This window comes from Choloepus didactylus, chromosome 5, assembly GCF_015220235.1.
Source record: "Choloepus didactylus isolate mChoDid1 chromosome 5, mChoDid1.pri, whole genome shotgun sequence".
Classification (NCBI taxonomy): Eukaryota; Metazoa; Chordata; class Mammalia; order Pilosa; family Megalonychidae; genus Choloepus; species Choloepus didactylus.
Genome location: NC_051311.1, coordinates 89,793,280 through 89,807,667, shown reverse-complemented (window position 1 = coordinate 89,807,667; position 14,388 = coordinate 89,793,280). Strand labels below are relative to the sequence as shown.

The following is a 14,388-nucleotide window of genomic DNA, read 5'->3' as shown; positions in this document are numbered from 1 at the left end:
ATCTTAGATTAGTTAATTTTCTTGAGTTCTTCATAAAGTTATATGAACTTTTGATTATTATCATATCCTTACAAGTAATATGCACCATAAACATACCTACTGTGTAAAGAAATACTTCATGTTTTTTTAAACCCTAAATGAAGTCTTTCAAGTTACAAAGTTTTCTCTCATTCTAATACTGTGAACCTTCATGAATACATTCATATTCACTTTATCCACACTTTTTATGAATGTATGGCTTTGAATATGTTCCCTGCTTATCCTTTCAAAATAAAGCCACCCATTGTTAATTAATTTTGTACCCTCATAGAGAAACCTCTCCATCACCTATAGTTACGTCTCTTTACCACCTTTTCAACCACCATTTGGTCTTCTGCAAGTGGTGCCAATCCAAAGTGTATGCAATTTTCCCAGTTTTAAAATAACGTTTCCTTCTTTGTGATTGATTTCGTATTTAACAATGTCCAGAATATTTTAAAGTAACCCCTGACTTCAGCGCTACTTACATTTCTTCATTCCTACCTTACCTTCCTACCTTTTCTATATAACAATAACCTCCTTGCTCTTAAAATAAATCAAATGTGAAAAATGATCAATAAACTGCATTTGACCTTAAAAAGCAACAATTTGGAAGTTTCTTTTGCTACTTTAAAGGGAAAAATGATAGATAATCTCCCATATTCTATGTCTAACACTTGATAAATTTGATCTCATGGTCTGACTTTTATAATCAAAATGTGATTAATTCCCTATTCACACCATATAAAAAATTTAACTTAAAATGGATTAATGATTAAAATATAAGATCAAAAATCTTAAAATTCTTTAAAGAAAAAATAGGAGTAATCTTCATGACCTTGGATTAGGCGTTGATTTTCATATATAACAACAAAAGCATGAGCAACAAAAGAAAAAGTAGATAAATTGGACTTCATCAAAATTAAAAACACACTTGAGCATCAAAGGACACCATCAAGAATGTGAAATATAACCCACAAAATGAGAGAAGATATCTGCAAATCATATATCTGATAATGTATATAGAAGCCTCACTTTGGTGTTGTAGCTGAAATGAATGAAGAACTCCAATAACTCAACAACAAAAATTCAAACAACCCAAATAAAATGGTCAAAGGATTTGAATAGACATTTCTCCAAAAAACATATATGTATGGCCAATAAGCACATGAAAAGATGCTCAACATCATTAGGTATCAAGGATGGCAAATCAAAACCACAATGAGATAACCACTTTATACCTACTAAGATGGCTATTAAAAAAAAAAAAAAACAGAAATAACATGTGTTGGTGAAGATGTGTAGAAACTGGAACCCTGTGGATTTTGGGTGGGATTGTAAAATGGTGCAGCAACCATGCAAAACAGTTTAGAGGTTCCCCAAAAAGTTATACATAGAATTACCATATGACCCTGCAATCCTACTTTTAAGTGTATGTCCAAAAATATTGAAAGCAGGAACTGAAATGGATACTTATACACCAATGCTCATAGCAACATTATTCCTAATAGCCAAAGGTGGAAACAGCTCATTTGGGCTGTCCATCAACAGATGAATGGATAAAGCAAATATGGTATATACACACAATGGAATATTATTCAACCATAAGAAAAAATGAAGTTCTGAAACATGCTACAGCATGGATGAACATTGAAGACATCATGTTGAGTGAAATAAGTCAGACACAAAGGGACAGATATTGTAAGATTCCACCTCTATGAAATAGCTAGAATATACAAATTCATAAAGAAATAAAGTTAAGTACAGATTACTCAGTCAGTGGAGGAGTTGGGGGAATAAATGCATGACAGATGCAAGGTTTCTATTTGGGGTGATAGAATAGTTCTGTTAACAAATGGTGGTTAGTGTAGCATAGTATTGTGAATGCAATTAATCCCACTGAATTATATGCTTGGGAGTGGTTTAGATAGGTAAGTTCATGTAATGACTAAAGGTCCATACATGTATTTGGTTGATGTGTTTTCTTTTTTTAAAAAAAATTATCTAATTTTCAGCTTTATTAATATATAATTGATATGCAATAAACTGCACATGTAAAAATATACAATTGATAACTTTTGACATATTATTCACCTGAGAGATTATCAACACAATTAAGATAATGAACACATCCATCACCCCTAAAGGTTTCCCATACCCATCCCAACCCTTCCCACCACCATCCCCATCCCTAAGCAATCACTCATCTACTTTCTGTTGCTATAGGTACTTTGTGTAGTCTAAAATGTCATACAAATGGAATCATACAGTATATACCCTTTTTTAAAAATTCAATTTTATTGACATATATTCACATAGCATACAATCATCCTAAGTGTACAATCAGTTGTTCACAGTACCATCATATAGTTGTGCATTCATCACCCCAATCTATTTTTTGAACATTTTCCTTGTACCAGAAGAAGTGAAAATAAGAATAAAAAATAAAAGTAAAAAAAGAACACCCAAATCATCCTCCCCCTCCCACCCTATTTTTCATTTAGTTTTTTGTCCCCATTTTTCTACTCATCCATCCATATACTGGATAAAGGGAATGTGATCCACAAGGGTTTCACAATCACACTGTCAATCCTTGTAATCTACATCTCTATACAATCATCTTCAAGAATCAAGACTACTGGGTTACAGTTTGATGGTTTCAGATATTTACTTCTAGCTATTCCAGTACATTAAAACCTAAAAAGCAATATCTGTATAGTGCATAAGAATGTCCACCAGAGTGACCTCTTAACTCCATTTGAAATCTCTCAGCCACTGAAGCTTTATTTTGTTTCATTTCGCATCCCCCTTTTGGTCAAGAAGATGTTCTTCATCCCACAATGTCAGGTCCAGATTCATCCCCAGGAGTCATATCCCACGTTGCTGGGGAGATTTACACCCCTGGGAGTCAGATTCCACGTAGCGGGGAGGCAGTATATACCTTTTTTTGATCTAGCTTCTTTCACTCAGTATATCTGTTCAGATACATTCAAGGGGTCACCTCTGCCTGGGATGGAGGGCAAAGTGGGCCACCCCAAGGAAGAGGCACATGCAAACTGAGCCCTAAAAAAAATAAGCAGCTGACCAAAAAGAAGAGCTTCGGTGCAATGGCACAGCTTGGGTGAAGATCAAGGAGACAAGTTTGGTGTCTGGAGCCTCAAGAAAGCCCAGTGGCTCCTACTCATGGCCCTGGAGCAGAGTGAGACAATGCTGTGGAAGCAGACAAGGGCCCTGGAAGGCTTGTTAAGGATTTGACTGGTCTCAATGTCAGGCAAGCCAAGAAAGAGTTTTCAGGTGCTGGGAAGCAATCATTTGCATTATTTAAAAAACCTGCAGATCCGACCTTTCCGATCCCGCACAGAGCGAACCGAGCTTGCCATGCCGGAGAACGTGGCTACCCGGAGCGGGGCTCCTGCTGGGGCTGCTGGCGGCCGCGGGAAAGGCGCCTATCAGGACCGCGACAAGCCGGCCCAGATATGCTTCAGCAACATCTCCGCGGCCAAAGCTGTTGCTGATGCTATTAGAACAAGCCTTGGACCGAAAGGAATGGATAAAATGATTCAAGATGGAAAAGGTGATGTGACCATTACAAATGATGGTGCTACAATTCTGAAACAAATGCAAGTATTACATCCAGCAGCCAGAATGCTGGTAGAGCTGTCTAAGGCTCAAGATATAGAAGCAGGAGATGGCACCACATCAGTGGTCATCATTGCTGGCTCTCTTTTGGATTCCTGTACCAAGCTTCTTCATAAAGGGATTCATCCAACCATCATTTCTGAGTCATTCCAGAAGGCTTTGGAAAAGGGTATTGAAATCTTAACTGACATGTCTCGACCTGTGGAACTGAGTGACAGAGAAACTTTGTTAAATAGCGCAACCACTTCATTGAACTCAAAGGTTGTCTCTCAATATTCAAGTCTACTTTCTCCAATGAGTGTAAATGCAGTGATGAAAGTGATTGACCCAGCCACAGCTACTAGTGTAGATCTTAGAGATATTAAAATAGTTAAGAAACTTGGTGGGACAATTGATGACTGTGAATTGGTGGAAGGGCTGGTACTCACCCAAAAGGTGGCAAATTCTGGCATAACCAGAGTTGAGAAGGCTAAGATTGGGCTTATTCAATTTTGCTTATCTGCTCCAAAAACAGATATGGATAACCAAATAGTAGTTTCTGACTATGCCCAGATGGACCGAGTTCTGCGAGAGGAGAGATCCTATATTCTAAATTTAGTGAAGCAAATAAAAAAAACAGGCTGTAATGTCCTCCTCATACAGAAATCTATTCTCAGAGATGCACTTAGTGATCTTGCATTACATTTCCTGAATAAAATGAAGATTATGGTGGTCAAAGATATCGAAAGAGAAGACATTGAATTCATTTGTAAGACAATTGGAACCAAGCCAGTTGCTCATATTGACCAGTTCACTACTGACATGCTGGGTTCTGCTGAGCTAGCAGAGGAAGTCAGTTTAAATGGTTCTGGCAAACTGCTCAAGATTACAGGTTGTGCCAGCCCTGGAAAGACAGTTACAATTGTTGTTCGTGGTTCTAACAAATTGGTGATTGAAGAAGCTGAGCGCTCCATTCATGATGCCCTATGTGTTATTCGCTGTTTAGTGAAGAAGAGAGCTCTTATTGCAGGAGGTGGTGCTCCAGAAATAGAGTTGGCCCTGCGGTTAACTGAATATTCACGAACTTTGAGTGGTATGGAATCCTACTGCGTTCGTGCTTTTGCAGATGCTATGGAGGTCATTCCGTCTACCCTAGCTGAAAATGCAGGCCTGAATCCCATTTCTACAGTAACAGAACTAAGAAACCGGCATGCTCAAGGAGAAAAAACTACAGGCATTAATGTCTGAAAGGGTGGAATTTCCAACATTTTGGAGGAACTGGTTGTCCAGCCTCTGTTGGTATCAGTCAGCGCCCTGACCCTAGCAACAGAAACTGTTCGGAGCATTCTGAAGATTGATGATGTGGTAAACACTCGATAATCTGGATAAACTGGCTGACTGGCACCATTATGGCCACTAATAGTACTTCTGGAGTGGAAGAAGATTGCCTTGGCGTTCCTCATTATTTGAAAAATTGTTTCCTCTATGAATTCCTGGGCTTGGGCTTCCAGTTGCCATTTGCTTTTGAAATTGTATTGTCACGTTTAATGAAAATATTAAATATTTAGTTTCAAAAGGCAAAAAAAAAAAACAAAAAACCTACAGCTAGAGACAATGTGGTGTCTTGGACTGGATTTTGGTTTCTTTCCTGGAGGTTGAGACCAGGCTGTGGTGGATCACAACCACCTGACCTTGTGTGCCACTGGGTTCTGCTTCAGGCTTCTGCTCCCTGTTTGGGGGCCTCTTCCCAGAGACAGTGTCATGGGCTTAAGCCAGCCAGAGAGCTGCATGTCCTTCTCTCCTAAAGGGCCCCAAAGGTGCCCCATGTGTCCCTCCTCCAGGTACAGGCTGCCATCAGTGGAGGGTTAACCTCGCACCTGACCCTGGAGAAGCTCCAAAAGCTATAATAAATATTTTATAATGCCCTTTTCACTATTCCATCCATAAATGAAATTCATTGGTCATAAAATCTACCGTCACATAAAATTTCATATAAGATCAATATAATGCCTTAACTATGTTATAAAGCAGGAATGAAGGAAAAAGGCATTTCAATATGTAAATGTCCAGGCATGAATAGGCAAGAAGGCTTAATGAAACAGTCAAGCATTTGCATTTTTATCTAGGAAAACAGTGAATGCCACAGTTCCAACACAGGCTAATACAGGTGTGTTGTATAGGTGAGTCTAATAACCTAGGATTTTTGGCAACCTGGGTTGACACAGACAACACGGTTTTCTGAAATGGTGTGCTGGTTTGAATGTATTGTGTCCCCCAAATGCCATTGTCTTTGTAGTTTTGTGGGGCAGATGTTTTCTTGATGGTTAGATTTGATTGGAATGTGCCCCATTCAGCTGTGGGTAATGATCGTTTTGATGAGCTGTTCCCATGGAGGCATGGCCCCACCCATTCGGGGTGGGCCTTGATCAGTGGAGCTATATAAATGAGCTGACTCAGAGAGAGAAAACTCAGTGAGTGCAGCTGGGAGTGATGTTTTGAAGAGGCACAAGCTTGCTAGAGAGGAACGTCCTGGGAGAAAGCCGTTTTGAGGCCAGAGCTTTGGAGCAGACACCAGCTGCCTTCCCAGCTAACAATGGTTTTCCGGAGGCCATTGGCCATCCTCCGGTGAAGGTACCCAATTGCTGAGGTGTTACCTTGGACGCTTTGTGGCCTTAAGACTGTAACTGTGTAGTGAAATAAACCCCCGTTTTATAAAAGCCTATCCATCTCTGGTGTTTTGCATTCTGCAGCATTAGCAAACTAGAACAAATGGTAAACAATTCTCAGTAAAGTACAGAAGATAACAGAGTCAAATATTCCCTTGATATGCATGGAAATTGCATTCCTGGGAAATTAAGGATATGTTTAAAACGTGCAAAAAAAATATTTGGGTTCATTTGTTGAATGAATTAAGACTCTAGGCTCAGATCGTTTTAAAACAGGTTTTCTACCCATATGAATATCTGTTTTAGTTTGGCAAAGCTGCTGAAATGCAATGTACCAGAAATGGGCTGGCTTTTAACAATGGGAATTTATTAATTTACAAGCTTATAGTTTTGAGACTGTGAAAATGTCCAAATCAAGGCATCATCAAGAGGATACCTTTTCCCTGAAGACCAGCTGCCAGTGATCTGGGAGTCCTCTGTCACATGGCAAAGCACATAGCAGTGTCTGCTGGTTTCTGCCTTCTCTTCAGAGTTTCGCTACTTCAGCTTCTGGTTTCAGGGGCTTTCTCGCTCAGCTTCTGTCTTGTTCTCTCTATCTTCTGTGCATTTCTCTGAATTTCATCCAGTTACAAAGGACTCTAGTAAGAGGATTAAGACCCACCTCAACTGAAATAACCTCATCAAAATCCCACCCACAACAGGTCTATACCCACAGGAACAGATTAGCTTAAAGAACATGATTTTCTGGGGTACATACAGCTTCAAACCATCACAATATCTGACAGGACATTTGAAATTTGTGCGGCGTGAAGGCAGTTCATTAGGCATGAATGTTCCCATATTGCAGACATCTTATTTCTCTGCTCTCCACCTATGAAAATGCCAGCAGTGCTGCCCAATCATGACAATCAAAAACACCCCCATTGCCCCCAACCCCATTTCCAAAATGCTCAGAGGACAGCACTGCTCCCTTTGAGAAGTCAGCTATAGAGGAGAGAGCACTAAACTGGGAGCTGAAAAGGAATGGAGTGCCCGCCCTGACCCAAGTCACTTTGCTGCTCTGGGTTTCATTTCCTCATCTGAAAAATGTGGAACTTGGTCTCTGTGATCTCTAAGATCTGCTCAAGGATGCCATGTAGGCTGAACATCAGCTGTCTTGTTGCTTGCTGAAAAAGCACAGCCACTAAAAGGCTCATCCATGTCTCCCTTTGCTGGCTGATTAACATGTCATAAGTAACAGTAAAATGTTTGTGATCTTTTCAGTGTAGGTGTTGTCATCTTTCAGAATTGATTAACCACACACAAACTGTTGACAATTAATAAAAATAGACGGCCTGTGTTGCAAATCTTGCTTGCCATCTTCATGTTTCCAGGTCCTTTATATATATATATGTAACAACAAAATCTCTGTCTTCAGGTACCCATCATCTAAACTAAATTTAGATTCATGGGCGTGCAAAGGCAAGGTTCCCAGGCGAGATAGCCAAGAGAGATTTCAAACAAAACTGATACATCGTATGATTTAGGACTTGTGGCTGGAATTATTGGCTCATTCCACCAGACGGTTCCTATGGATAAGTATCTCCAGAGAAGGATTTTCTGTATAGTTAGAAGAATTTCCAGAAATATTCAGGAAAGCATTAATCTTCTAATGCCTAAACCATGAAAAATTTGTCACATATATCTTAAATAGGTTTTAAATATTAATGTTTCCTAGCTTTAGGCTTCCTACCACGATTTCCTCTCCTCCCTGAATTCATCTAAATATTACTGTTATTATCATTGTTGTTTATATTTTTGCAAGTTACTTTAACTGCTTTTTGGAACAAAACAGCTCCTATATTATTTTTAAAGTATTTTAAAATTATAGTTAGGCTTGCAAGGTAAAAAGAAAGAAAAGGGAGAATGAACAAGTAGTACTAAAGAGTAGAAGATGAAAAATCAGTCTCTCCTCCTGGATTCCCAGGCCCACAAATAAAGACAACTATTAATAGTTTCCGGTTTTAATCCTTTGGTTTATTATCCTTATAATATTAAATAATACCCACTCACTATCCTGTCTGCTCTGCACCTGACAGGCCCCTTGCTGCAGGGGACATCTGCACCGGGCTGAGGCTGGGCACGCTGCAGGGGCAGCAGGTCAGCAGGAGGTGGCAGCAGCTCATGCCTGGACTGTCCTTGCATGGGGCAGGCACCGTGACTTGGTTGGACCACCAGCAGTGACAATATGAAGGTGTCAGTGGGCTGTGCCTGTCCTAGTTGCTCCCCAAAGACATTCAAGCTGCATTCGCTGAAGGAGCCCCTGAATGGTATCCCGCTGGATTGGGATGTGGGCCCAACTCTCACGTACCTGCTTACATACTTGGAGTCTGGAGTTGGGAGGTGCACACCATATGGCAAGCAAACTGGCTACAGAATATTCGAGCTTAACAAACGGCTTCTGAACTGGACAGAGGAGTGGGACAACCTCTGGTGGAATGCTTTCAAGACTGAGTTCTTGTTAATTGCCATGTTAACCATCACTTTCTGCCTAGAGGATGGACCAAAAAGATACACCATTGGATACTTCCAAAGCATCTCTGAGGAGGGTGCTATAGGGCTGGATTATGTCCTTAAGCACCCCAAGGAGGCATCACACAGCAACTTTGTCCCTCCACTGTGTCCAGAACAGCACAGTGACCCAGCACAGCAAACCCATGTTCACCCAGGTGTGTGTCGAGGGCCAGTTGTACCTGGAGTTCATGTTTGACGATATGAAGGGGATAAAAACATAGCACTTCAGCATCTGCAGCACCAAGAACTCATCCCCCGCAGTACCCTTGCCATGCATGCCCAGGACCCCCAGACGCTGGACCGGTTCTCCAAAACCATTACCCTGTATGGGCTGTCCAATTCCACTCTCAACTTCTCAACTTACCTCCAACTCTGTGTGGCACTCGAGTCCATGCAGGAGCTCACATGCCGCCACAAGATCTACAACTTCAGCCCCCACCATTACTTCAAGACTTGTCTTTTCCAGAAGTGGCAGCACATGGTAGCACTATCAGCAGGAACCTGCAGCCCAGCAAATAGCAGAAACAGAAAATGTCAGGGGGCGGCACCATGAGCTGGGGTGGGGGTGGGGCAGGACATAAGACCAACAACAGCAAAAGCAAGAAGAGGCCAGCCAGCACCTTCGCCCTCCCTAGCCATGAGGTGATAATGGTGTGTGTGTGTGTGTGTTGGGGACGAGGACCCGTCCTGAGGGGCAGGGGGTTTGGGGGCTGAGAACGAGAAGCTCATCACCCAGCTGGAGAACACCCAGTTAGACATGGCCAACGCGCTGACAAGGACAGTTTTCACAACTCCTCCACACTGGGTGCCAACAGCCTTGAACAGCAAGCCTTCGTCAAGCCAAGAAAGCAAATCGGAGAACCCCATGCCACAGGCCTCCAGTAAAAGCCTGCCATGGACGCCCAGTGCTCTGCCCGCCTGCCCCACCCCTCGCAGCCCCAGGGAGCAGAAGACAGAAAGAAGAGACTGAACATCTAAAATGGGCAGCCTCCACCCACCCACTTTGGGGAGGAACTAGACTCGCTGAGGGCAGATGCTGAGATTTGCTCCCCAGTGGCCCTGGGCTGGGCCTGGCCCCTGCAGAACCTTTTGGGGAAGGGGGCACCAATGTGGAGGGGCACATGGATTTTGGCCTCTAAGAAGTGCCATGACCATGCCCAGGGCATTTGCCTTCATCCTCACCCCAGGTTCTGAGTTCTGCATCCTCCTGACTCCACCCCCTTCAAGCCTGCCGTTGTCTATACCCACAGCCCTCAGGGACTTGAAGTTATGGGGCTGGTTAGAGTGCTCCTCCCCCAAGTACTCCCCATAAGTGGTCGGTAGTAGAGGGTAAAGCTCTGGGCCCCTTTTCTCTTCTGCTACCTATCCCGGTCCAAGTTTCTGAAATTATTAAAGGTTTTTATATTATTAAAAAATGTAACTTAAAAAACCAAACTCATATTTCCTGCCTTCCTCTAATAAAAGTTCAGCTACTTCCCTACTCCTGGAAGATGAGATCCTAGGGCCCAGTGGGGGAGAGAGTGGGGGTCTGGGGGGGTGGGTGGTATCCATACAATTTTATACAGTTTGAGAACTTCAGACCAAGGAGACACTTTACCTTCTCTCTGCTAAAACAAAACTAGCTTTGCCCCCATGTTTTGTCTTGTCTCAGTTGGGCAGGCATAGGATGGGGGTGGGACTCACCCACTCTCCACCAGAACCTTCTTCCTGCAAGGCATAAACCGCATATCCAGTCCTAATTTGCACTCCACGGAGGGGAAGGAGCTGCTGAGGGCTTCCAAGCTCCGAGCTGGTCAAGAAGTAGTCCTCTGTTCCCCCAGCTGAAAGTCTTCATCTACTCATCTCCCCTGCCCCCTCCTTTCTCATAGAGGGAGAGGAGGCAGACAGGATCCTCAGCTCCATTTCACAAATGGGCACACGGAGGCTCAGGAACTGAGGTGAAGCCAAGAGCAGGGTCCCATGAGTCTAGACTCAGCTCTGTGGCTTTGCTGCTTTTCCTGTGGCCAGTCTCAGAAGTGTTAACACCACCTCTTTCCCACTCTTCCCTCTTGCTTCTGGGGCCCCCCACACCCTGTTTCCTCCACTCCAGCTGCCATTGTTGGAAGGGTCTTGTGTCAGGAGCTAAAGGGAAGGGTGGGGAAGATGGATGTCCACCCTAACTGTCAAGTCTTTTTATTGACATGGGGGCAATTTGAGTCATGCATGGTGTTGATCAATAAAGGTCACTCTGGTGGGCACTCTTCTGAGTAATATAGATAACCCTTTTTACGTTCTAACGAATTGGAATAGCTAGCAGTAAATACCTGAAACTATCAAACTACAATCCAGAATCTTTGAATCTTGAAGATGATTGTATAACAATGGAGCTTATGAGGGGTGACAATGTGATTGGGAAAACCATGTGGATCACACTCCCCTTTGTCCAGTGTATGGATGGATGAGTAGAAAAAAAATTAGTATGAATGAAGACTATTCGTGTGAATGCAATCAGTTACCTAAAATATGGGAAAACAAAGGGTATTTTTGTTTCCTTTCATGTTATTGAAAATGCCATCTGTAGCAATATACAACTTCTGCCAACATTTCTGCCAAAAAAATCCTTAAATTTTTGTTAATTGAAGTGTCATTTTTCTTTTAATACCAATATTGATATGCAGCAGTTATTGGATCTATTGGATCTAGAACAGCAAGTCTATATGAAAGACTTCGGTCCTGTTTTCAAGTTTACCTTTGGAGAATTTTTCATCGGTGTGCTTTCATTGGTGAAAGCTTATTGATCAGTTTTCACTAATATTGCAGACCTGTTGTTTAACACAGACATAATTAAAAATTAAATTCCTACTTTACAGTTAAATGAGTTATATTCTATCCAAAGTTAATGAATACTCATCATCCATCATTTCACTAATTATTTTGCTATGTTTTGCTCTCATCTGTGCTATTGAGGTTATTTATAAACATTTATTGTATCTGCATGGCAGAATTGTACTTAATGGTGAACTCCTTGGTACCTCTTCCCATCTCCATGTTCAGTGACCTCAAGTTGGTAGTCTGAAATTGGCTGTGCCAGTTTGAATATATTGTGTCCCCCAAACGCCATTATCTTTGAAGTAATCTTGTGTGGGCAGATGTTATCAGTGTTGATTAGATTGTAATTCTTTGCACCCCACCCAACTGTGGGTGATGACTCTGATGAGATATTTCCATGGAGGCATGGCTCCACCCATTCAGGGTGGGCCTTGATCAGTGGAGCCACATAAATGAGCTGAGGGGTAGAGGGAACTCAGTGCAGCTGAGAGTGACGTTTTGGAAGAGGAGCTACAGCCAAGAGGGACACTTTGAAGAACGCACTGGAATGGAGGGAGGAGCTTCAGCTTAGAGAGACAGTTTGGAGATGGCCGTTGAAAGCAGACTCTTGCTCCAGAGAAGCTGAGAGAGGACAAATATCCCAAGTGCAACTAAGAGTGACATTTTTGAGGAACTGCAGCCTAGAGAGGAACGTCCTGGGAGAAAGCCATTCTGAAACCAGAACTTTGGAGCAGACGCCAGCCACGTGCCTTCCCAGCTAACAGGTTTTCCGGACACCATTGGCCGTCCTCCAGTGAAGGTACCTGTGCCAGTTTGAATGTATTGTGTCCCCCAAATGCCATTATCTTTGTGGTCTTGTGTGGGGCAGACGTTTTTGGTGCTGGTTGGATTTGCTTGGAATGTGCCCCACCCAGCTGTGGGAGATGATTTTGATGAGATGTTCCCATGGAGGCGTGGCCCCGCCCATTCAGGGTGGGCCTTGATAAGTGGGGCTATATAAATGAGCTGACTCAAAGAGAGGGAAGTGAGTGCAGCTGTGAGTGGCGTTTTGAGGAGGAGCAAGCTTGCTGGAGAGGAATGTCCTGGGAGAAAGCCGTTTTGAGGCCGGAGCTTTGGAGCAGACGCCAGCTGCCTTCCTAGCTAGCAGAGGTTTTCCGGATACCATTGGCCATCCTCCGGTGAAGGTACCCGATTGTTGAGGTGTTACCTTGGACTTTCTGTGGCCTTAAGACTGTAACTGTGTAGTGAAATAAACCCTCGTTTTATAAAAGCCTATCCATCTCTGGTGTTTTGCATTCTGCAGCATGAGCAAACTAGAACAGTACCCAATGGCTGATGTGTTACCTTGGACACTTTATGGCCTTAAGACTGTAACTATGTAACCAAATAAACCCCCTTTTATAAAAGCCAATCCATCTCTGGTGTTTTGCATTCAGGCAGCATTAGCAAACTAGAACATTGGCCATCATGTGAGGATTTGAACTAGAGAAATGGGCAGATGCTGCAATGAGTTGTTAAACATTTAACCAGTATACTAGTGATTTTGATTAAAATGTCACATTCATAAGCATCTGTTCTACAATAGGCCATGATATTTTAATTTCACATCCAAAATGGGTAGTACTTAAACTTTTCCTACTTAGTGGAGAAGGTCATTGAAAAAAATAATACATAAAATGACAAGTTATCAGCTTTTTCCTAAAGTACCAAAAGAATCTTTAAAACACTAGGTGTTTTGTTGACTTTTTTCCATTCCAACCCTTTCTTTTATGGGAATTTTCATGATTAACTTGAAGGATGACAATTACTGATGAATGAAAGTGGAAAAATTAAAAAAAAATACCCACTCACTTTTATATTCTGATTAGCAACTTTAGAATGTATTTTTTACTTCCTACTATAGAAGTGATTTATTACATTTGTACTACATGCCCCTGGCTCTCCCCATTAACCTTCCAATGATTCTCTTGGCTACTACTTTTTTTTCTTAAATTTTTAATTTTGAAATACTTTCAAACTTACAAGACAGTTGCAAAAATAATACACACCCCATACAGAGAACTCCAACATACCATCCCCCCATATGATCCACCAATTTCAATATTTTGGCACATTTGTTGAATCATTCTATGTATGTACGTATGTACATACATATCTGTCTGTCTAATTTACCAATTTTCCGAACATTTGAGAATAGGTTGTATACACCATGCTCCTTAAACACTTATTTCCAGGTATACTTTGAAAGAACAAAGATATTCACATATGTAACCATCTTAAATAGTTATCAAATTCAAGAACTTTAACACTGATATAAAGCTTTCAGTCTATATTCCAATTTTTTCATATGTCCCAACAATGTATTGAATTTGTTATTGTCTCTTTAGTTGCCCTGGCTACTATTTTTACTCCTCCTAGTGATTGCCTTTTTGCCTTTAAATACTATATGAAGCCATCTATTTATTATTTTATAAATGTCAATAAAATCAATTTTATTGATTTCCCTCTCTGAAAATCAGTTAAGTAATGCACTTATTTCTTCTGCCTCCTCCCAGTTTTTGCTAGTTGTGGTATTATCTAACTTGGCAAGACTTAATATTTATATACTTTTTTTAAAAAATTGTGGAATATAACACATTTACATAGAAGCGGTAACTTTCCAAACGCAATTTAACAAGTAGTTAGAGATTCAATTTCAAAGAATATTATGGGTTACAGTTCCACA

General features: G+C 41.6%; 1 protein-coding gene and 1 pseudogene across 1 annotated transcript; both read left to right on the top strand.

Moving 5' to 3' along the window:
- The first annotated feature begins 3,370 nt into the window (after positions 1-3,370).
- Positions 3,371-5,212, top strand: LOC119534915 (T-complex protein 1 subunit delta-like). Its single transcript, XM_037837464.1, is given in 1 exon segment — positions 3,371-5,212. A coding segment is annotated over 1 exon segment (1,620 nt). The 5' UTR covers positions 3,371-3,396; the 3' UTR covers positions 5,017-5,212.
- Positions 5,213-8,529: 3,317 nt separating this feature from the next.
- LOC119535376 lies at positions 8,530-9,825 on the top strand (annotated as a pseudogene).
- The last annotated feature ends 4,563 nt before the right edge of the window (positions 9,826-14,388 follow it).